The sequence below is a fragment of the Panthera leo genome, chromosome F2, assembly GCF_018350215.1.
Source record: "Panthera leo isolate Ple1 chromosome F2, P.leo_Ple1_pat1.1, whole genome shotgun sequence".
In the NCBI taxonomy this organism is placed as follows: Eukaryota; Metazoa; Chordata; class Mammalia; order Carnivora; family Felidae; genus Panthera; species Panthera leo.
Window position 1 is genome coordinate 20137639 of NC_056695.1, and position 25002 is coordinate 20162640.

Genomic DNA, 25002 nt, shown 5'->3' on the forward strand with positions numbered 1-25002 from the left:
GTCATCGTAAAATTAAATGCAGCAGTAGGGGGCGCCTGGGTGACTCAATCGGTTAAGCATTGAACTCTTGATTTCCACTCAGGTCATGATCTCACTATGAGGTAGAGCCCTGCATCGGGCTCAGAAGTAGGCATGGAGCCTGCTTTAGATTCTCTCTCTCTTTCTCTCTCCACTCCCCCTCCGTCTACCCCTCCCTGCCTCTTGCCCACATGCACGTGTGTGCTTTCTCTTTCCTTTTCTCTTAAAAAATAAATGAATGAGTGCATAAATAAATAAAATTTTTAAAAATTCAAAATGCAGTAAAAAGCCTGATGAAGGAGAGATGAGATCATGATAGTGATTCTCATTTTTTTATTGTTTAATGTTACAAAATGTTACAAATTCTATTGTAAGGGCAAGGTGACACTAAAACCGGAAATGCCTTAAACACTAGTAAAGGAGGAATAAAATTCAATACAAAGCACCAGAATTCAATAGCATGTAATATAAGCTATACATAGAAATCACTTTTAGCAGAAGTATTACTTAAGGAGTGCACTTGTCATGAGCACCAGGTGTTGTATGTAAATGTTGAATCACTGGGTTGGACACCTGAAAACTAATATTGCATTGTCTGTTGGCTAGCTGGAATTTAAATAAGAACTTAAAAAAAAAACAACCCTGTTACTGTCATTGGAAAATCCTTTGCTTGTTCCCACGTGCACATCCACAGTAGTGCAGGCAACCAGCCGGCATGTGCACCTGGACCGTGTGTTGAGTTGCATGGTGATCGTAATGGTGCTCCGCTACAATAAATTTGATGGAGTCCCCCAATTACCTTGTTTCAGAAAATCTGAGATGTGTGGTGTGGCTGGGTTCCTGTGGAAGCTGATTAAGGGCAGAGGCAATAGCTTCTTGTTCTCCGAGGCCTCACAGCTCACAGCATAAAATGAGGCAGCAGGTGCTGATATCTGTGTAAGTTTTTGACCATCAGGCAAGTGTGCCCCAATATGTGTGAGTATTTTGTGCTCAATCATAAAATAAGCCTACAACTTGAAGTATCTACTTAGAATAAAGTGGGTTTTTTTTTTGTTTGTTTTGTTTTTTGTTTTTGAAGAGTAAAGCTTTAAGTGAGCCTGAGTTTCATAGGAACCGAAAGGTGGCAGGCATCTTTTAAAGTGGGCAGAGGGAGAAACTCACTGGGAATACATTTAGTCTGGTGTGAAATGGATCCCATTCTGGAGATAGGTCTGTGGGGCACTACCATGCTGAAAGACCCCTTTTCAGTGGTTCTTTACGCTGATGTAGCAAGGTTTGTAGCATGTGACCTGATATCCCAAAACCAGCCTATTGGGCCAGGCAAAGAGGCTGGACTCAAAGGTGCTTCTGGAAGGTAGCCCTGCAGCCAACAGGCCTGGGACACCCCATGTGAACCACATGCTGGCCAAGCCCTTTATTTCACGCCCCTTAGTGTTGGCACCTGAGACAGAGAGTGAACTAGGCAGTGAGTATGAAGATTTGAGTGAGAACATAAGTAAGGAAAAGGAACTGAGCCTCAACCTGCAGTTGAGTATGCAGAGTGGCTGTGGGTCCGGAAGCAGGGACCACATTCCCAGAACTGCCAGGGGCCCTTGAGAGAGCCTTACACTAGAACCCCACTATCTTAGGGGGCATGAACTTGCTTCTGTCCTTTACAAACTGAAAGCGCACATCATGCCTTTTTGTCTTAAACTACTGAAACAGACTTTCTTACATAATGATAAATTTGAAAAAGATATACTAACAGAGAGAATGACCAAGAAAATAAGAAGGCTTGGCTGCCATGAACTTGACCTCACTTGCAAGACCCTTAAGACAGGGTTGCTCTCCACCCTTCCAGTTCTGAAGTACTGTGATTGCCCACCATAAGCTCCCTACAGGGCCATGGTCTTTCTTGTCTCTACTATTAACTGTATCCCTCACCAGTCTGCTCAGCAAATGTCAAGTTCATCCATCTAGTCTATAAGAGACAGCCCCTCCGGACAGACAAGTGCTCCTCCTCCGTGCTCCCACAGCATGCCATTCATACTGCTACTCATCAAGTCTTCCATAGCTGTGTGTGTTTACCTGTTTCAAGAGAGTGTAAATGCTACAAAAGTAGGACTTTGGTACATCTGTATAGCTTCATCTCCTAGCATATATCTGGCATTTAGTAGGTCCTCAAAAACATATTTGGAATGTGTTTATTAATATTCATTATAAGATCATAGCAACAATTTGTACTAAAACAATATCCACATACTTGTAAGAAAATAAAGTCTATTCCAAAGATGCCTAATTTCCTCCTGAGGAGTGAGCTAGTTTTTAAGAAAGTATAAGATAAACGTTGATCCATATAGTGGTAGACTTACCAAAACCACAGAAAAATGTGAAGGACCAAATAGTCCTTTTCAAAGTATGGCTTTTGAGAGCTAAAGAAACCTAAAAGAATTTAGATCAAATTATAAACTAAAGATTCCATTAAAGAAAACAATAAAATGCTAACAAGAGAAGAAGGAGGAAATATACAGTATTCATTCATCCAGCATATCTGGGAAAGAGGTGTTTGGTATGCTTGAATTTTTCAGATAACTGGGCATTTGCCTCTTAAAGCAACAAAGCTGTAGACATTTTTTTCTATGAATTAACTGGTATTACTGGAAAATCTATAGCATAATTTGACATTTTCTTTAAGATTCAAAGTCACAATTATGAATGATAATATCTATATGCTAATTTGTTTTAATATATTTTTAATCCTTCTATTTATTTTCTGATCTTTTTTGGTTGCGGGAACATTCCTTCCCTATGATATGTCATGGTGTCTGTTTTTGTCTGCTGACATTCTACTTCCACATCAGCTTTTCTCTGTTACGTTCTTCTAAGGACCTTTATTAGGTAGACATAGATTTCAATTTTGTTCTTTTGACACCTTTTTTTTTTTAATTTAAACTGGGGATAGGATGAGGGGAGTGGTTTTATTATTATATAAAATGGATGATGGGAATGCAAACTGGTGCAGCCACTCTGGAAAACAGTATGGAGGTTCCTCAAAAAACTAAAAATAGAACTACCCTACAGCCCAGCAATTGCACTACTAGGCATTTATCCATGGGATACAGGTGTGCTGTTTTGAAGGGACACATGCACCCCCATGTTTATAGCAGCACTAGCAACAATAGCCAAAGTATGGAAAGAGCCCAAATGTCCATCGATGGATGAATGGATAAAGCAGATGTGGTGTGTATATATACACACACACACACACACACACACACACACACACAAACACACACAATGGAGTATTATTCGGCAATCAAAAAGAAGGAAATCTTGCCATTTGCAACTACGTGGATGGAACTGGAGGGTATTACGCTAAGTGAAATTAGTCAGTCAGAGAAAGACAAAAATCATATGACTTCACTCATAGGAGGACTTTAAGAGACAAAACCGATGAACATAAGGGAAGGGAAACAAAAACAATATAAAAACAGGGAGGGACAGAACAGAAGAGACTCATAAATATGGAGAACAAACTGAGGGTTACGGGAGGGATTGTGGGAGGGGGGATGGGCTACATGGGTAAGGGGCACTAAGGAATCTACTCCAGATGTACAACATAGTGATTCAACAATACATTCTATGCTCACAATTAAATAAATAAATAAATAAATAAATAAATAAATAAATAAATAAATAAATAAAACAGATGAATACTATGAAATACTATGAAGTTGTCGACTGAATTCTATTACCTGGAAATTAACATTAATCCCAGATATAAATGATAAACATCAAATACCAAACAAACATACTGACCCTTGTTAATGCTTTTTGTAATTTTTCTGACATAGATATTTTTGGGCATAATATGTCTTCTTGTGGAAAAAACAAAGATATATCTAAAGTTTACAGCCCATGTCTAAATTCAAATAAAATAAATATCTTTTCAGAAACAATTTATTGACGTAAAATTCACATAACATATAATTAACTATTTTAAAGTAAACAATTCAGTAGTATTTGGTACATTTACAATGGTGTTCAACCACCACATCTATCTAGTTTCAAAATATACTATTTTATTATAAAAATAATGTAAGCATTTATGTCCAGGAATGATATTGGAACTCACTTTCATTTTATTCTTTATAACTTTATGCACTTTCTAAATTTTCTACTATGGGTATGTATTGCTCTTATATTCTAAAAAAACCAACTGAACAAACAAAAAACTGCAATTTTAAAAGGATGCAACAATATGTCCTCTTCCAGAACAAGTCTTCCCTGACTCAGGCAGCTGACTTAGGAATTCCTTCCTCCTGCTCCTTCAACTTTCCTTAGAATGTACATACCTCCATTTAAAGACTTCTATTGTATTATGTCTATTTTCCTTTCTACCTCCTAGTTCTTCATTCTATAGTAATTGGTCAATAAAGATATTTGTGAAAGACAGAAAGCAAGAAAGCAGGAAAGCAAGAAAGCAAGCAAGCAAGCAAGAAAGAGAGCAGGGCTGGGAGGGAGTTGTTCTCCTGTGTAACACGGCCAACATACAACCCAAGCGTCCCTATTTCCTGCTCATCTTCTTTGAAACTAATGACCCCCACTGTGTTCCCTAATCATAAGTCTCCCTGAAAATATTGCAGTTTTCCCTTCCCCTCCAAAACACTCTGGCAAATGGCATTCCCTGCTTGCCAAAAAAAAAAAAAAAAAAAAAAGAGTAGAAGGAACTAGGTGACTTTGCATATCAGAATCCCCTCTGGGCCAGCATGTGAAGCTCCACGGCCATTTACGTACAAACAGTGGACAGAAACAGCAGCTGTCAAGGCCCAAGATACATCATTAGTGGTTACTGGCCACAGTACTGTTGTGCTTGTTTAAATCCAGCATCAATGAGTATTTTTATATATAACTTTCTAAGTAGATACTACTCTGATGAGTAATCCCACAGTTAATTTGCACTGAATGTAAAGAAAGTGCTTTCTTTTTCAGGAATTCTTTGTTAGGCCTGTTACCATTTACCTCCTAAGCTCTAACTCTAAAGGTCTGGCTTACCACAAGATGACATATGTACAACAAAATAAACGCAAAAGAGAAATGAAACAAGGAACCAGAGATAGAGAAGACATAAATACAGCAGAACATCAAAACCAGAAAAAAAGGAATTAAATATGTCTATAAGATCCTTGCTGGGCTTCAAATTTGACTCTTCTTCCCGGCCACCAAAACAAAAAGTTGTACAATCATCGTTTGCAGAAAAAATCTAATTGCTTTTCCTCACTCTGTTGTAAACTAGTGATTCTCACAGTGTGATCCCTGGACTACCAGCATCAGCATCACCTGAGAAGCTGTTACAAATGCAAATTCTCAGGCCATACCCCAGGCCTCCTGACCCTAATGCTCTGAGCCAGGACCCAGCCCTCTGGGTTTTAATAAGCCCTTGTGGTGCTTCCTAGAGAGCCTAAGTTTGAGAACCACTGTTTTCACTACACAGGGTTTTATATAAAGGGCAGCAGGCAATGCACCTATGGCAAATATGGGGAATTCAAAAGCAATGGCTTTCAAAACAAAACAAAAAACAAAAGCAACAGCTTTCAATAAAAGCTGCAAACATAAAACTAACCTGTAATTCAGCAAAGGAACAAAGGCAGGATGCAAGAGGGCTAACATAGCATAGACCAGGCTTTGGTGATCCCTCTTTGCTGAGTCAAGGATTGACCCCAACATATTCCATACTATACTAGTTTTAAAACATGTAGCAAAGGGCCACATGCAATAGTTCTCGATGTTCTTGGGCAACTCAGATTTGGGATTTATTCCTCTGCTCCTCTCAGCCAGCTCCTCTCCCCATATCTGAGGTTGAAATCCTGAAACCAGCTTTGACCCCTTCATCCCCATTATCCTCATATCAGTTACCACATCCTATAGACACAACCTCTCTTTCCCTTCTCATCACTCAATAATTCAGTCATCAAATATTGACTATCTACTAAGTGGTATAAATTCATCAAGGTACCTGGAGGACAAAATATCCTTGCCTTCGTGGGGCCTACTTTCTCACTGTGGAGACAACAAATAAGATAGATAAATAAGTAAAATATATAATATGTTAAATAGTGATGAGTACTAAGGAGAAAAATAGAGGAGGGCAGGAGATAAGAAGCTTTGGAGAGGAAGGTGGAGATTTGTAAAAAGGGTGACCAAGCAAGGTCTCACTGAGAAGGGACACTTTGAGTAATATCCTGCAGGAAGTGAGAACTTCTGGGGAAGAGCATACCCAGTACAAGAATGTCAAATGCAAAGGCCGTGAGGTGAGAATATGCCCGGCAAGTTTGAGGACCAGTGAGGAGCCCAATGTGGCTGAAGTGGAATAAACAAATGGGGCTGTAGGAGGGAGATGGGGTTAAACAGATAAGCAGGGACCAGATACTAACCCTGGTAGGTCATAGAGGGAGGAGACTTTTCTGCGAGTGAGATAGGAGACCACAGAAGCTGGCAGAGGAGAGGCATCCTTCTGGCTGCAGAGTTGAAAGCAACCAAGAGGGAACAGGGATAGAAGTAGGGGGACTAGTTTGGCAGGCTACTGTCCTTTCCTTGTTTGCTACTCAAAACTATCATCGCCTTTCCCTGGGACTCTGCCATAGCTTTCCACCTGGGCCCCTCCTCCCATTCTACCCCTTTCCCTCCCTAATCTACCAAATGGAGTGCCGTCAAATGTCTGCTCAAACCTCCCCACTGCCCCCTAGGGACAGATTCCATTAAAAGTTACTAGAACTTGGGGCACTTGAGTGGCTCAGCCGGTTAAGCATCCAACTTCAGCTCAGTTCTGATCTCACCGTTCACGGGTTCAAGCCCCACATCAGGCTCTGTGCAGACAGCTCAGAGCCTGGAGCCCACTTTGGATTCTGTGTCTCCCTCTCTCTCTGACTCTCCCCCACTCGCACTCGGTGTCTCCCTTTCTCAAAAATAAATAAACATTTAAAAAAAATTTTTTTTTAAGTTACTAGAACTCAAGCTCTCTACAACACAATGTGGCCATGCCTTCCCTGCCCAGCCTCATCTCGCAGGTATCTCCACGTACAACCAACCACAGTACACTTGCTCTGCATTCTCAAACACATCTACACAGTCTGACCTTGCCTTTGCTGTCTCTGACTGGAACCATCCAACCTCCACCTACCGAAACCCTCCCAGCCTGCCGGGGTTCTCCACCAATCCCACCTCCTCCATGAAACCATTCCTGACCCCTCAAACAGATGTTCCCTTGCCTGCCATTGAAGTTCACACCATCGTGTCAGTCCTCCTTTCTGGTCTTTCCATCTGTACTCATCCTGTCTCCCTCCATGGACTACAAGCGCCCTAAGGGCAAACCATGGCTCACTCCTCTTTATCTCCGCCGCAGCATGGCATACAGCACTTCGACAGAGTGACTAGTCATTGAATTAAGTGATGCCAACACAATCCTTCAGTGATCAAAATCCCATAACCTCCAGTAGCTGTTTTAAATCAGTTCATCATTTCAGAATAACTATTTTATTTAGTTAGGATTATAAACATATTGCAATCTACCACAGACAAAAGTCTGGAAGAGAAGAATCTGTTATATTTTATGCTAATTAATAATGCTAAGCAGTTAAAAGATTAAAAGTGGACACAAAAGTAAAAAATTTTTTCTTATGATTAACTGTAACCAAAAGTTTTCTATTTAGGAAGATATCCAGCTAAATTTGGAAGACACCAAAATGCTGGACCTCAAACCTCAGGAAAATTGATCTAGTTAAGAATTTTAAGTGTTTATTTTTATTGGTAAGATTTTGATGCAATCAATGTTAATCTCTTTATGGAAAGGTGATGCAGACACACTAAAAATTCTACTTTCTCCTTTGTGGTGTTTTAAAACAGTCTTATTCCTGCATAATTTATAACAAGAATCTAGAAACACTGAGTCAGATTTCCCCAATGTCTATCATTAAAATGTGGAGGCAGAGAGTGGATTTGTATGGCTCAAATCATTTTTTTTAAGGAAGTATAAGTTATTAACTTGGGTATCTTGTCACCTCCTCTTTGAAGAAGCAAACACTGGTATCCAAATTTCAAATATTAAGTAAAGGGGCACCTGGGTGGCTCAGTCAGTTGAGTGTCTGACTCTTGATTTGGGCTCAGGTCATGATCTCAGAGTTGTGAGATCGGGCTCTGCACTGAACATGGAACAGCTTAAAAGTCTCTCTGTCTCTCTGTCTCTCTGTCTCTCTGTCTCTCTCTCTCTCTTTCTCCCCCTCTGCTCCTCTCCCCCGCTCGTGCTCTCTCTCTCGCTCTCTCTCTCTCTCTCTCTCTCTCTCTCAAATAAAATTTTAAACTTTGGGGGCATCTGGGTGGCTCAGTTGGTTAAGCATCCAACTCTTGGTTTCAGCTCAACTCATGGTTTGTGAGTTTGAGCCCCGCATAGGGCTCCAAGCTGACATTGTCGAGCCTGCCTGAGATTCTCCCTCTCCTTCTCTCTCTGCCCCTCCCCTGCTCGCTCTCTCTGTCTCTCTCTCTCAAAATAAATAAATAAAATTTAAAAAAAAAAAAACAAATATGAAATAAGACCTAAAGGATGAAGCACCTGGGTGGCTCAGTTGGTTAAGTGCCCAACCTCGCTCAGGTCATGATCTCACAGTTCATGGGTTCCAGACCTGCATCCAGACCAGCCTGAAGCCTGCTTCGGATTCTGTGTCTCCCTCTCTCTCTCTGCCCCTCACCTGCTCACATTCTGTCTCTCTCTCTCAAAAATAAATAAACATTAAAAAAAAATTTTTTTTTTGAAGACCTGAAGGAGCCCTCCTGCAGAAAGCTGGACAAGGGAAAAAAGAATCTGAGAATCACACTCAGACTTAACTCAAAATGAAATCTTAGCAACCATTCTTTAATTCAAGGCCTCAATGAGGGATCTCCCTTTCGTAACACAAACTGTGTCCACAGTGGAATGACTCCCAGAGATGTAATTTGTCCTTTTGAAAAGCAGATTAAATATTAGACTGTCATTTCCTATAGGTGATAGGTATTACATATTCTGGAGAAAATCACTAAGTACAAGATAAATAGGAATTAATCATAAATATTCTATTAAACATGATTCCTACATCATTAACATCATGTGAACCATTTTTAGCAAAATATTTGCACTGCATACTCCCATTAAAACAGAATTCCTTTCTAAAAGGACAAAGTGCTTCCTGAAGTCCCAGTCCAGATACAATTAGAGAACCCAGCACAAGTGAAAGTAAAAATGAACCAGCTCTGTATCCCAATCAGGAGGTTTAGCTGCAGAAGCGAGATCAGTCATCACAATGAAGGCATAGGATGAAAAAGCTGGGAATGTATCAGAAACACTGACAGAAAATCAGAAAGGAAACAGATTTTATAAACCAACTACCCATCACTGCTAAGACTCCTCTTACTTTTTTTCTTTAAAAGAAAATATCCTCATCTATCATATTGAGCATAGAGAAGACAGAGAGGAGAAATCCCTAGCAGTACAAGATGACCACAATAAAATAGTATATAGATTCAGTTTTGAAAAATAATCTTAGAATTCCATAACCACTTTTTCCACTTTTGAACCCACATGCCTAAGTGCCCTTTCCCACGGAAGGAGACCCTGAGTCAAAGATTCCAGTCCAAGCAGTTTATTGGGGAGGTTCAGAAAAAGCTGTTCAGGAGTGCCCAGGACACAAGAGTCCCCTACAAGGGATGTAGAAATATACCTCAGAACTGTCTCACCCATCAAGTAGGGAAGCTGGGGTGTTCATCAGCCAGTGGTTAAGACTGCCATGGGGAGGGGGAGACCTGGGTGGCTTAGCCAGTTAAGTGCCCGACGTGGACTCTGGTCATGATCTTGTGATTCGTGAGTTGAAGCCCGACATCATGCTCTCTGCTGTCAGTGCGGAGCCTGCTTCAGATCCTCTGTCCCCTCTCTCTGCCCCTCCCCCACCCTCTCAAACATAAATAAACATTGGTGGGGGGGGGGGGGAGGCTGCTGTGTGGAGAGTGGGAGAGTGTTAATTCCCTGGCACTTGATACCAGACTCAAGTAGGAGCCAAGAGGTTTCCCAGCCCACAAAGAAAATCCTCAGGCAAGAAAGACCTGCAGAACTTCAGGAAGGTACCAGCAGCCAATAGGCCTCCACCACAAAGACGGTAAGGTCCCAGAGGGAGATGGAACATGAACATCATTGTCTATGCTGCATCCTCCAAAGGAACGCCATCCCCCTCTCCAGTCATATCTGTTGTTGGTGTTTGATATCAGTCTTCTCTTCCTTTTCTCTACTATCCAAGACAGCATATATTTCACATTTAAGCATCTACCCCTAAGCTATAAAATATACAATCTTAGCTTACCTATGTCTTTATTTTCCCTTTGACTCTACTTTATATTCTTTATAAATTAAGACTCTAAGTTGGGGCACCTGGGTGGCTCAGTCAATCAAGTGTCCAACTCGATTTTGGCTCATGTCATGATCTCACAGTTTTGTAAGATCAAGCCCTGGGGGCTCAGTGCTGACAGCATGGAGCCTGCTTGGGATTCTCTCCATCCCTCTCTCTGCCATTCCCCTGTTCAAATGCTCTCTCTCTCTCTCTCTCAAATAAATAAATATTTTTTTAAAAAGACTCTGTCTATTCTTGTGTTGTAAATTCTTTAATATCAGTCTTGCTCTCTATCAAGTTATAAAAAAAAATTACTCCTTGGTAATAGCCAACAGGATCCATAATACACCCATGAAAATGATGGGTTGGCCCACATGATAAGAGCTCAGGCCACACTAGCATCCAAAGAATCCTTGATGGTATTAGAGGAGAGTAATTTTTGCAGTTCTAAAAGTACACACTGTCACAAAATAATTGCAGGGGGAAGGGGAGTAGAGGAGGCAGGTCTAAAACTTAACTGGGAAGGACCATTTTCAAAGAAATGTGACTTCACTTGTTTTGCAAAAATATGGTCTTAAAAAAAGTCCGATCTAACTATTATTTTTCTTTGACTGCAGGGACTATTCCGTAATATATTAGTAACTTCCTTCTAGGCCTAAAAAGTTCCTCTTTGACTTTAGTGTGTATATAATCAAAGTGAGAGGATAATGTGCCTAGGTAAATTTTACCTAAAACAATCTTGACTGATGTAAGCACTTGGTAATTCCTATGCTTCATAATTTCAAGAAGAAAAAAAAAATCAACTCAGGGATTAAAAGGCTGAAATCAATGGGAATGTGGTATTATAGTTTTCTTGACTTAAAGGGACTTACTGTCACTCAACAGATAGACTGAACACTGAACAAATATTGCCTGGTTAAAATTAATTTGTTTGGGTTTGAGATTGCCTAATCTAGTCTTTAATTTTAAGACAAATAAAAATGAAAAAATAGAGCCATACACATCTCTGAAACTTTCTGGATGTTTTTACACTGATGTTTAGAGGCCCATTCTATGGCCACTTACAAGCATCTGACAGAGCCACTGTTAAATGAGATTGCTACCCAGTATTAGATTTTACTTTTAGGTAAGGATCAGGCCACACATCACCAAACCCACCGTTCCTCTGGAAAAAAACCATTCATCATACAATGCAGTATTTTAAAAATCAGACATCTCTACTCACAGTAAATGACATATATAAATATCTGTATCTTTAGGGTCTATATCAGTGCTTCTCAAACAATCTGTGATGAAGAACTATTTTTGAATTGATGTTTCCAGGCTGTCATATACTGATACTTTTGCAAAATATATTAAAGAGGAACTATAAGAAAATAAAATGTTTACCATACAAAATGCAAACTAAGTTTATTATCTTTATTAGATTCAACAGGCATAGAGTTATTGTCAAATATCTTTAAACGTTTCTCAGCACTTACTCAAACTTTCAGTACTTATCACAAGCCAGTAGCAGTTGGTCGGTAGCACTGGCCTTGGACCACAGTTTGAGTAGCACTGATCTAAAATACCATGCACTAAATAAATAAATGAATGAATGAATAAATAAATAAATAAACACACACAGATAAAAATAAGATAAAATAAAATAACGGCACACATATTTTCTCAAAAGATATACTTTACCTCTGACATTCTTTCCAAATCCCATAGAAGAAACTTTTTTGTCCACTTGTTCACTATTGTTTGATTTCTCCTTCATAACGTCATCATCACTAACAACATCAGCAGAAAATTTTTTCTTTTTCTTTTTCTTGTGTCGAGGAGGAAGCTTTTTTGGAAAAGTAAACATTGGGAATATCACAAGAAACATTGCAATGGCACAAAGGAGGAATCCACTCCACCTAAAAAATTGGGAAATGTGAATAGCATTTATGGCCTTTGTATTATGAGTGAGAACAAATTAGCAAAGTAGAAGTTCATGGTAATAAAATTCTCCAGGGAAAATTTTTTACCTTCAACAACTGTAAAGCAATAGGAAGTTGGACAAACTAAGAAAGCACAGGAGTCCTCCCTTTCTATGTTATAAATGAGAAATCTACCCAATAATTATACTAGTATGATAATGAACATTATAATTAGCAACCTGACTAGAATTTTATTCAAATATTTGTTAGTTCTGCTATAATGTGCATTTTACCATAAATCAAGAAATAAAAAATAAATCAATAACTCATAAGTATAATAAGAAAATAACACAGACTCTCTCAGCATACTTTGTGGACCAAAATAGACACATTTTTCTTACAGAAAACCATCCTTACCTCATGTGAAATGTATTTTAAATTGCTAATGGCATTCAAATATTTTTCTGCAAGAATTTCAGAATATATTGAGCCTCTTAGCTGGCCCTTACAATAGTTAATCATGAGGGCCACCGAAGACACTTATGTTTGATCACTGCCTTCAAGAACTTACCTAGTTGTAAAGGAGCTAAAAATATAAGAAACAATCTCCAAGGAATGCACGAATGTATACAATTAAGTGTTAGATCATGTGGTATAGACTATGAATGCTATAACCATTCAGATAAAGGAAATGTGTGTTAGAAACAGACACAGGAGAAGCAGACCTTGGAGAAGCAGACCTTGAGCTATGTAGAATTGAGAGTCTGTCATTGAACTCATCTGAGGTTGCCATGCTGCAGAGAGCAGAAAGCAAATGTAGAGAGTAGAACTCAAATTCTAGTTAAGGCCTTGGGCTTTCTGCTTGCGTAATTCCTCAGGCACAATCTCTCAGTCCCCTGTCAACCCTTTCTTAGCAAAGCAAGTAGAGGCTTCTGATCCTACCTAACAGGGTTGCCACTTTCTTACATACTGACTCCTTGCCTCTAATCTCTGTCCTTAAAGCTTTCAGGTTCTTAATGCTCAGACTCTGACTTCTGTATCAGCACATTCCTATAGTTGCAACCTGGATGCAAGCAGCATTCTAAGCATCGGTGTTGAAATCAACATTAATCATCATCCATTAAGAATATTAATCATCCATTAAGAATGTAGATCGGGGCATCTGAGTGGCTCAGTCGGTTAAGCGTCTGATTCTTGATTTTGGCTCAGGGCATGATCTCATGGTTTGTGAGATCAAACCCCACGCTGAGCTCTGCACTGACAGGGCAGAACCTGCTTGAGATTCTCCCTCTCCCTCTCTCTCTGCCCCTCCCCTGCTTGTGCTCCCTCTCTCTCAAAATAAATAAATAAACATTAAATATATATATATTAAAAAAAGAATACAGATCAATAGAAAAGTAAAAATTCATTCAAAAACAGCGTTTCTATTAAAGTACTGTTATCAGCTGCTAAAAAGGTCACACTTTTGCTGACAGAATAATTCCAAATAATTCCATAAACCAGTCATTAATAATCCAGTGTGCTATTTTCAAAGATACTTAAAGTTATATCAAATGAAGATTTATAAACAATCAGAAGAAAAGGCTTTATTTTGAGAAGATTGCTCAGAGCAGACTTCTAGCAATTTCAATTATTCAGTGTACAATCAAGAACCCAGTGCCTGACACAGATTAGGTACTGAAAATCCTGAATAAATAACATTGAATGAGATAGGTTTTAAAAAATAAAGTCATCTGTCTACAGAGAACATGGCTACGATCCTACCTGGCCCGGTAGTAACTCACTGCTTATGGGGCCTTTGCTGATCTGTCCCTCCTTATCTACCACCTTTCTGCACACACTACATTCAAGTCCCTTGAACTTCCTCAGTTCCCTAGACCAGAACAGGACAGATAGCGCAATATAAGGGACAGTTCTAGAGCTGTGGCTTCAGACAAACATGGGTTTTGTCTTGTCTTTACCACTTACTAGCTCTAAGATCCTGGGGAAATTATTTCACTTTTCCAAACCAGCTTTCTCATCTGAAAGAAGAATACTACTAACTGCTTTTTGACGTCATCAGAATTAATAAGACAATGCATACGGTGGACCTAAAAAAATGCCTGCCCCCAAATCAGCAATCAATTCAAAGTAGCTAGTTTTGTTTTTGTTATGTAGATCTGTATTCAGCAACACTACCCACCTCCACGCAGAGATATCAAATGAAAATTATATGTAAACATTTAAGATAGACTTATAGTTGGGGCACCTGGGTGGCCACAGCCAGTTAAGCATCCAACTCTGGATTTCAGCTCAGGTCATAGTCTCATGGTTTGTGAGACTGTGCTGCATTAGGCTCTGCACTGACAGCACAGAGCCTGCTTGGGATTCTCTCTCTCTTTTTCTCTCTGCCCCTCCCCTGCTTGTGCTCTCTCTCTCTCAAATAAATAAATAAACATTTAAAAAAATATATACTTCTAGTAGTCCAGAATAAGAGTAAATAACAGAAGGAAGGGAAAAATTATAGCAAATAAACAAAAATAATATAAAAATAGTATAAAAGTTTGGGGTCTTTTCAAAGCAGAGCAAGCTGGCCCATATTCTTCAATGGTCTTCAGTAGCATCGACAAAATGCATGATCTAATCACAGAGCCAAAGAAGACCCCAAGAAAAGCTGAGGAAGACAGAAAGTATGTGCTATATGTTAGCAAAAGACCATCAGTAAGAGCTAAAACTGAGAAACCAGAGTCCCTAAGTCTCTTTCATGAAGCATTACTCAGAGACGACTCACAAAGTGGAGCCAGTTAAGTATACTGACTAAGAGCTTCGCCTTGGACTGTTTCTTATCCCAGCTCTCACTGCCTCCAAGGCTTTGGGCAAGTTATTCAAATCACTGTGCGTCAATTTCCTCATCTGTAAAGTGGGCATTAGTGACTACATATGGTTGTTGTGTATGTAGGCCTAAATATGAGGCTTAAACAAAAATGTCTGTGAAGCACTTAGTACAATGCTTGACACACAGTCATCACCCCATAAACATTAGCATTATTCATGCCTTCCTTCACTCTCTCAGTATATAGTTATTGAAAAATCCATCATTACTACTAGGCATTGGATTAAATAACATTGTATCAAATACCTCGCTTCTGGTCAAGGTAAAAGTCTATTATAAACTAAGCTACTTGATAAATAAAATTCAATTTTTGAAGAGATCTTTATTATACAGTTCTATATTGACAACTTTTATCATGTATACAACTAATATTGGACCATTAAAATAAATAGGGGCTCTTGGGTGGCTCACCCAGGTAAGCGTCCGACTTTGGCTCGGGTCGTGATCTCGCGGATCATGAATTGGGACCCTCTGTCAGGCTTTGTGCTGACAGCTCAGAGCCTAGGGTCTGCTTCAGATTCTGTGTCTCCCACCCACTCTCTCTCTTCCCCTCCCCTGCTCATGCTCTCTCTCTCCCTCTCTCTCAAAACTAAATAAAAACATTCTTTAAAAATTTTGTAATAAAATAAATAAAAGTTCCTGAACATTTATTAAATTCAAAGAACTGAAAAATAGCTAACACAAACCATGTAACAAGAACTATTCTTTTTTCTCTCTTTTAAAAAAAATTTTTAATGTTTATTTATTTTTGAGAGACAGATTGAGAGCGGAGGAGAAGCAGAGAGACAGGGAGACACGGAATCTGAAGCAGGCTCCAGGCTCCTCATTGTTAGCACAGAGCTGGTCATGGGGCCTGACCCCCGGAACGCAAGATCATGACCTGAGCCAAAGTCAGACGCTTAACCAATTGAGCCACCCAGGCACCCATAGCAAGAATTATTTAAAGCTGCACAGATACATACCCTTTTATTCCCCATAACAACCCTATGAAGTAGCTACTGCAATTACTTCTATTTTATGGAGTTTTTTAAAACCAACAACTGAGGGGCACCTGGGTGACTCAGTCCATTGAGTGTCCAACCTCAGCTCAGGTCTTGATCTTGTGGTTCGTGAGTCTGAGCCCTGCATCAGGCTCGCTGCTGTCAGCGCAGAGCCTGCTTGTGATCCTCTGTCCCCCTCTCTCTCTGCCCTTCCCCTGCTTGTGCTCTCTCTCTCAAAAATAAATAAAACATTTTTAAAAAAAATTTTTTTTTTAATTTTTTTTAACGTTTATTTATTTTTGAGACAGAGAGAGACAGAGCATGAACAGGGGAGGGGCAGAGAGAGAGGGAGACACAGAACTGGAAGCAGGCTCCAGGCTCTGAGCCATCAGCCCAGAGCCCGACGCGGGGCTCGAACTCACGGTCCGTGAGATCGTGACCTGAGCTGAAGTCGGACGCTCAACCGACTGAGCCACCCAGGCGCCCCTAAAAATTTTTAATAAATAAAAATTTAAAAATTAAACCAACAACTGAGGCACAGAGAAGTTAAGTAACTTCCTCCAAGGTCACACAGCTATTAGGTAGCAGACTAAGATTTAAACCCAGGAGAATATGGCTTCAGAGTCTGCGCTCTTAATCACTCTACTTTGCTACCAATTGGAGTGATGTCTACTAGAAAACTTTAAAAAGTCAGTATATGGGGCACATGGGTGGCTCAGTCAATTAAGTGTCTGACTTCAGCTCAGGTCATGATCCTGTAGTTCATGAGTTCGAGGCCTGTGTTGGGCTCTGTGTTGACAGCTCAGAGCCTGGACCCTGCTTCAGATTCTGTGTCTCCCTCCCTCTCTGCTCCTCCCCTGCTCATTCTTTGCCTCTCTCTTCCTCTCTCTCAAAAATAAACATTAAAAAATGAAATGAAATGAAATGAAATGAAATGAAATGAAATGAAATGAAATGAAAAATTAAAAGTCAGCATAAAGTACTTATGAGCCTGAAGCTCGTATCTCTTTCCTTCTCCCTGCCCCCAATTTGGTCCTCTTCATCTTTCCCCCTCCCTCTAGATGTTCCCTTTATTGACATGCTCTTTTCACAGACATCTAAATAGAACACAAAATATACATTGAATGTTCATAAACATATTTTAATAATCCACTTTTCTGAGAATAAAAAAAAAATCCTTACTCTGATTTATTTCAGAACTGTAAAGAAAACAGTAGTCGAGACCAAAAATTTCACTATTGGTTAAGAACTTAAAACTCCTGTGTTATTCCCCTAATGCTGACAAGGGAACTTCCTTTTGTATGATTTAAAAATTCTACCAGTCCAAGTTCATCTAGATCTTAGCACATCCATCTTCAAAGAGCATTACTTATGAAAAGAGAAGTGTTATGTAACTTAATTGATATTTCTTAACTGCTTTGAAAATAGACAGTGTTAAGCATTATTCTCATGTACTTAAGAGTTATGAGATTATCTTATGATGAAATGCATAGGTAACAAAAATGCTCTAAGAAACTCTTTTGAAAGTAATCAGTTGACACTAATTTCTAATAGTGAACTATTCTCTTTATTATAAAATGAGCATTTCTTGTCAGTGTATACCTATTACTAATCCATGTTAAATGAACTCAGGAAGCCAATACTTTTTGGTTGGTGCTTGCTATCATGAAGAAATAACTTATGTGCAAGTTGAGGACAATGAAGAACTCGAACACAGTCCTGGCTGTGTGGATGAATAACCTAACATCCAAAGTTGGAGTTCTCATTCTAAGTCCTCAAGATTACTTATTTAGCAAGACAATTAAGGGCTACAAGTGAGAGAACAGCTAAATCTCTAGCACTCGTTGGAAAAACAATTACTGAGTGAAAAGATTCACTAACAGTGTGACAATGGAAAAGAGGGGGCTGGAGTTTGGGGCAGTCGGGGAGGGCTGACAAAGCAGAAACGCAGATATAATAAGGAAGTGGGAGGAAAATATTTTTTTAAAAGGCACAGCAAAGATAATGAAAGCTAGGACACAGCAAAGATAATGAAAGCTAGGACACAGCAAAGATAATGAAAGCTAGGACACAGGAAAGCCCCAACACAGCCACCTTCTCCTCCTCCACTCTGCTATTTATAGCAGAAAATGCCTCAACCCTAAAGAAGGATTGGATTAAGCCAATGTTCCCAAGCCCTCAGCACTAGTTTCCCATTGCTGCTATAACTACCCCACCCTTAGGGTTTAAAACTACGTAAACGTGGTATCTTATAGTTCTGGCGATCAACAGTCTCAAGTGGGCTGACAAGGCTGCATTCCTTTCGGAGGCTCTAGGGGAAAAAACCTATTTCCTTGGGTTTCCTAGCTTCTAGAGTCTGAGTGTGTTCCTTGGCTCATAGAATCTTCCTCCATCTCCAAAGAATGTGGCTCCAACCTCTGCTTCAATCACCATATCTTCTCTCACTCTGACCCTCCTGTCTCCCTCTTACCCTTATTAGGGACCCCTGTGATTACACAGGGCCCATTCCTGTCATGAGGATAACTTCCCTGTCTCAAGACCCCTTAATCACATCTGCAAAGTGTCTTGCCATATAAGCCAACACATTCATAGGCTCTGGAGATTAGGACATGGATATCTCTGGAGGATTAACTATTCTGCCTTCCACCCCGTACTGGGTGACTTTCAGCTGTTTTTCATCTTCCCTTGGGGGAAATTTTTATTTTAACTATAAGAGTACCACAACGTGAATTATCATTAATAATGAGTGAAATAGGGGCGCCTGGGTGGCTCAGTCAGTTAAGCGTCCAACTTTGGCTCAAGTCATGATCTCACAGTTTGTGGGTTCAAGCCCCACATCAGGCTCTGTGCTGATAGCTCAGAGCCTGAAGCCTGCTTCAGATTCTGTGTCTCCCTCTCTCTCTCTGCCCCTCCCCTGCTCATGCTCTGTCTCTGTCTCAAAAATAAATAGAAACATTAAAAAAAAATTATAAAAAAATAATAATAAGTGAAATGAAAAAATTTAGTAAACAATTCTTACCAGTTTCCAATGAAACGAGGGTCATTCTGATCAAGGTTAACAGGATTTCTGGGATCGACATAAAACCCAATAAGAAGTCCACCTAATAAATATCCCACTGCAGGACCAAGTGCTCCCATGACATACATGATGGCTGAGAAGACAGAAGGGGAAACATGAAATACAGCAACGTGTTATTTAAATTTCAAGAGCTGTCTAATTTCAGTCATTCCATTTATATGTCACAGTTAAACCCAGTTAACAGCATCCAAAAACAAAGAACTTTAGAGATTGTGCCTCTATTTATATTTGGGTTTCAAATCATGCCCTTTATTTAGCTGCTGCCTGTTGTCCTTTTAGAACATCAGAATCATCTGGACAGCTTTTCGGTTGCTTTTGTTTGGTTTTTTTAATATAAGTGCTCGGGCCCCACTAAATTTAAATTTCTGAAAGTGCTAGTTAATGAGCAGTCACTGGATAACCAAAAGAAGATGAAACGTAGTGTCAAGATTAAAAAATAAATAAATAAAAATAAATAAATAAATAAATACAAGGTCATTTCAAGATAAGAAGGAAAAATAAGTAGATGTAACTTGTCACAGCTGGAAGATTCTAACAGAACGAGTGAACCAAGGCCAGATTCTGCCATGAAGCTGGATTTAATTGAATTGGCAAAGGTGCTCAAGCCCCCTCAAATCATGAATATTTTTCAAACCACCACTTTAGAATCAAAGAAGAGCTTCCAATGCATTTGGTTTATTGTTAATTGAGGAACCTTAAAGATTCATAAATCTCGTTAAATGGCATGAGTGAGAAGGTCCAAATGGATAGCAGGAACCCACAGCTGAATGAAAAAATAACTTTTTAAAGCACATGACCAAAACAGGAGGGGAAGGGGTTCTGTCAGTAGATCAGAAAGGTTTTCATTCTATCCAGAAAACAATTTGGCCATCAAAATGGGCTTAGAGCAAAACGTAACAATAATTTAGGGGTGCCTGGGTGGCTCAGTCGGTTGAGTGTCTGACTTCGGCTCAGGTCATGATCTCACAGTTGACGAGTTCAAGCCCCGCAACGGGCTCTGTGCTGACAGCTTGGAGCCTGGAGCCTGCTTCACATTCTGTGTCTCCCTCGCTCTCTGCCCCTTCCCTGCCCATGCTCTGTCTCTCTCTGTCTCAAAAACAAATAAACATTAGAAAAAAATAACAATAAATTCACTGTCATGCCTTTATATTGTTTTGACTGCTGTGATTTCAAATAAAAAAATAATTTTGTCAATTTTTAAATTTTGAGGTAGGATATGAAATTCCTTGAAAATCGTAGAAAAATCTAGCCACACATTCCAAACCCATTTTTTTTTCCTGCTAAAATTTAGTTATTTGGGGAGAAATCTATAAACACTTTTAAGATACTCTTGGGTGCAAGGCATGATAAACTCAGGTGTTGAGGAGCCTGGGTGGCTCATTGGTTAAGCGTCCAACTTTGGCTCAGGTCATGATTTCACGGTTCTTGAGTTCAAGCCATGTGTCGGGCTCTGTGCTGACAGTTCAGAGCCTGGAGCCTGCTTCAGATTCTGTATCTCCCTCTCTCCTCTCTCTCTCTCTCTCTCTCCCTCTGCCCCTCCCCTGCTCATTCTCTCTCTCTCTCTCTCTAGAATAAACCTCAAAAAAAAAAAACCCTCAGGTGTTACATATTTCTCATTTCTGTTGCCATCATGCATTTAAGCTACTGAATAAATAACTAGTTTTCCATACCCTTTAAATAGCACCATATTGGGGTGGCTCAGTTGGTCAAGCATCCAACTTCAGCTCAGGTCATGATCTCACAGTTCATGAGTTCAAGCCCCAAGTTGGGCTCTGTGCTCATAGCTCAGAGTCTGGAGTTCAGATTCTGTGTCTCCCTCTCTCTCTGCCCCATCCCCACTCATGCTCTGTCTCTCTCTGTCTTAAAAATAAATAAAACATTAAAAAAATAAGAAATAAAAAAATAAATAGCACCATATTTACCAAAAAGAAAATTTGACTAATCAGACTAGCTCCACCTTACTTTATCACCTGCACCTAAATAAACTTTGAATAAACTTGTACCTCCTGTTACTTATCACTACAGACAGTAATTTAACACCTGCTCCCATTTTTCACACTATTTCATAAGAGAAAGTGCCGTGTTTATTTTACAGAATCGTCTGCTTGTAACAAAAGACATTAGGTGCTTCGACTTCTCCATCTGTGTTTGGAAATGGAGAATGGAAGCACAGCCACAAGTAACTGGTATTCCTTTGGAAGCATGCTTTTAATAAAACAAAATTAGAATTTTGATAAATATCTTGTTAACCTGTTTATAGCCTGAAACAGAACTCAAGAATAAAAAATGCCTTTTCAGTTTTACCCATATGCATATGAAGATAAAATTTATGTTTACACCTCCAGGCAAATCAGCACCATTTACAACTTAAAACTGTAATGAGGCCAAAATGTGACATGAATCATCTTCCCAAAATAGTTCTTCTGGCATGAAAGAGACTGTCTTACAAACACAGACAGGGAAAAGGGTATTTCCGCCATCCTGTTTATGCCTGGGGCACTTGAGTACAGCATCTCGGAATGCCAAGCAGCACGGTGCAGGATGTGTGCTGGCAAGACCTCGCAATTACATGGCGAATGGAACACCAATTAAATAACATCTCCAAAAAAACTTAACTACTCTTTAACTTCTCTTAAATTTTTGTTTATTTTTGAGAGAGAGAGAGAGAGAGAGAGAGAGAGTGCACGCGCGCACAAACACACACACACACACACACACACACACACACACACACACGGTGGGGGGGGGGGGGGGGGGGGGGGAAGGGGCAGAGAGAGAGAAAGACACAGAATCCGAAGCAGCCTCCAGGCTCTCAACTGTCGGCACAGAGCCCAACGTGGGGCTCGAACTCACGAACCGTGAGATCATGACCCGAGCCGAAGTCGGAGGCTTAACCGACTGAGCCACCCGGGAGCCCAAACTTAACTACTTTTTCAAATACAGATAAAACTTTTTAAAATTCAGCTATGTAATCAGAAAAAGTTTATTTGTATAATATCTAGCAAACACTTAGGCCAACTGAATCATTCACACTAACATATATACACACATATATCTATATAATTGTATTACATATTATGCTCTCTATAATAGTGTCGTGACTATACTATATATCTATAAATCAATAAATATATAACACTATAGATAGAGATAGAGATATATAATAACTCGTTGACATGGTCCTATTTTGTAAATAAATCCTTCTGGCCACTGAGCTAACATTTATTAATTGATTAACCAGTAGAACTCATTCAGAGCTTATTAGAGGGGCAAATTGTTGACACAAATTTGTATCACTCACCCTCCCAGTCAAAAATTCTCAATCGCCACCCACCCACCAACCACCACTGCTTGAAGAAAGTCCAAACTGCTCTGGAGTTCAAGGGTGGGACGAGTTGGCCTCCTCCTGCCATTTTACTCTTCAAACCTACTGACTGCACTCAGGGCTCCAGGCAGACTGACTCTCAGACAGACCTGGGCAGAGCCACCTCTCTTCCCTTGAAGACCCACCGTGCCCCCAGGCTTCCCTGTCTGTCTGAATCCTACCTGTTCTTCAAGGCCTAACCAAGTCCAGTACTGCCTGTCCTCCCCTGAGTGGTCTCTGTCTCCTCAGAGACCTCCTCCTCTGTCTATTCCAGTGGACTCCACACTTTTTCATCAGCCATCTCTATTGGTAAGAGTTTTTAAACATTTACCACAGGGGTGCCTGGGTGACTCAGTGGGTTAAGCGCCAGACTCTAGATTTCAGTTCAGATCATCACCTCACAGTTCGTGAGATCGAGACCTGTGTCAGGTGGGCTCTATGCTGACAGCATGGAACGTGCTTGGGATTCTCTCTCTCCCTCTCTCTCTCTCTGCCTCTCCCCTGCTTGTGCTCTCTCTCTCTCTCTCTCAAAATAAATAAATAAACATTTTTTAAAAAGCTTCAAAAATGAACTATTGGGACGTCATCAAAATAAAAAGCTTCTGCACAGCAAAGGAAACAATCAGCAAAATTAAAAGGCAACAAAAGGAATGGGAGAAGATTTTTGCAAATGATATATCAGATAAAGGGTTAGTATCCAAAATCTATATAGAACTTATCAAACTCAACACCCAAAAAACAAATAATCCAGTGAAGAAATGGGCAAAAGACATGAATAGACACTTCTCCAAAGAAGACATCCAGATGGCCAACCAACACATGAAAAAATGCTCAACTTCACTCATCATCAGGGAAATACAAATCAAAACCACACTGAGATACCACCTCACACCTGTCAGAATGGCTAACATTAACAACTCAGGCAACAACAGATGTTGGTGAGGATGAGGAGAAAGAGGATTTCTTTTGCATTGTTGGTGGCAGTGCAAGCTGGTGCAGCCACTCTGCAAAACAGTATGGAGGTTCCTCAAAAAATTAAAAATAGAATTACCCTACAACCCAGTGATTGCACTACTAGGCATTTATCCAAGGGATACAGGTGTGCTGTTTCGAAGGAGCACACACATCCCAATGTTTATAGCAGAGGTATCAACAATAGCCAAAGTATGGAAAGAACCCAAATGTCCATCGACTGATGAATGGATAAAGAAGATGTGGTATATATATACAATGGAGTATTACTCGGCAATCAAAAAGAATGAAATCTTGCCATTTGCAACTACGTGGATGGAACCAGAGGGTATTACGCTAAGTGAAATTAGTCAGAGAAAGACAAAAATCATATCACTTCACTCATAGGAGGACTTTAAGAGACAAAACCGATGAACATAAGGGAAGGGAAACAAAAACAATATAAAAACAGGGAGGGGGACAGAACAGAAGAGACTCATAAATATGGAGAACAAACTGAGGGTTACGGGAGGGGTTGTGGGAGGGGGGATGGGTTAAACGGGTAAGGGGCATTAAGGGATCTACACCTGAAATCACTGTTGTACTGTATGCTAACTAACTTGGATGTAAGTCCAATAAATTAATTTAAAAAAAAAAACTTTAAACATTTACCCACAGTGTACTTTTCTGTATAAGCAACGTGTACTTACCATCAGCCTCTCTCTCATAGCTTGCACCTGATATATCAGTAAACCCCGCTGGTTCTACCATCACATCACATACAACACGCAGCCTCTTCCCCATGCCTCTACCTTGGCCCAAGCCACCAACGTCACTCATCTGGAAAATGGCTCCAGGCCTTCCAGCTGGTGGTATCCCTGCTACTCTCTTCCTCCCTACAATGAATTTTCAACACAGCAGCCCTAACAATCCTTCAGAAACATAAGGCAGGTCATGTCACTTCTTTGCTCACACCCTCCAGTGGCTTCCCATCGTGCTGGCAAGAAAAGCCAAAATCCTTTTATATGGCTGCAAGGACCTGCCCACACCTTTGCACCACCCCCTATGATCTCTCTGCTCCATCTCCTATCCTTTTCCTTGTTCACTCAGCTCCAGTCAAACTGACCTCTCTCTTCACCCTCCCAGGCACATTCCCACCTGAGGGTGTTAGCGCTTGGATTGTGCGTGCCTGTGTGCACGTGTGTGCAGGTGTCTCTTTCCCAGAAAGCCACACGGTACATTCCCTTACTTCCCCCAAATAGGAATTCAAATAGTGCCTTCCCACCAAGGCCTTGCTTGGCCATCCTATCTAAAACTTTAAAAAACTTTTCCCCAATGCTTCCCACCCTCTCTCTGCTTTATTTTTCTCCTTAGCATACGTTGGCACCCAATACACTCTACACTTCCTTTGTTCATCTTGTTTATCACCTGTCCTCCCCGTCTAGA

General features: G+C 40.1%; 1 protein-coding gene across 4 annotated transcripts in view; it reads right to left on the reverse strand.

Annotated features, from left to right (window-relative positions):
- The window catches only part of SLCO5A1 (solute carrier organic anion transporter family member 5A1), a 311289-nt gene that overhangs the window by 68392 nt on the left and 217895 nt on the right, over positions 1-25002 (reverse strand). For all 4 annotated transcript variants that reach the window (XR_006198357.1, XR_006198356.1, XR_006198355.1 and 1 more), the window contains exons 5-6: positions 19182-19314; positions 12090-12307 (exon numbers count right to left, since the gene is read on the reverse strand). Coding sequence is in view for 1 of the 4 variants with exons in the window: in XM_042923843.1 (XP_042779777.1) it covers positions 12090-12307; positions 19182-19314 (351 nt within the window). In the remaining 3 variants the exon portion in view is untranslated. The remainder of the gene's footprint in view (positions 1-12089; positions 12308-19181; positions 19315-25002) is intronic.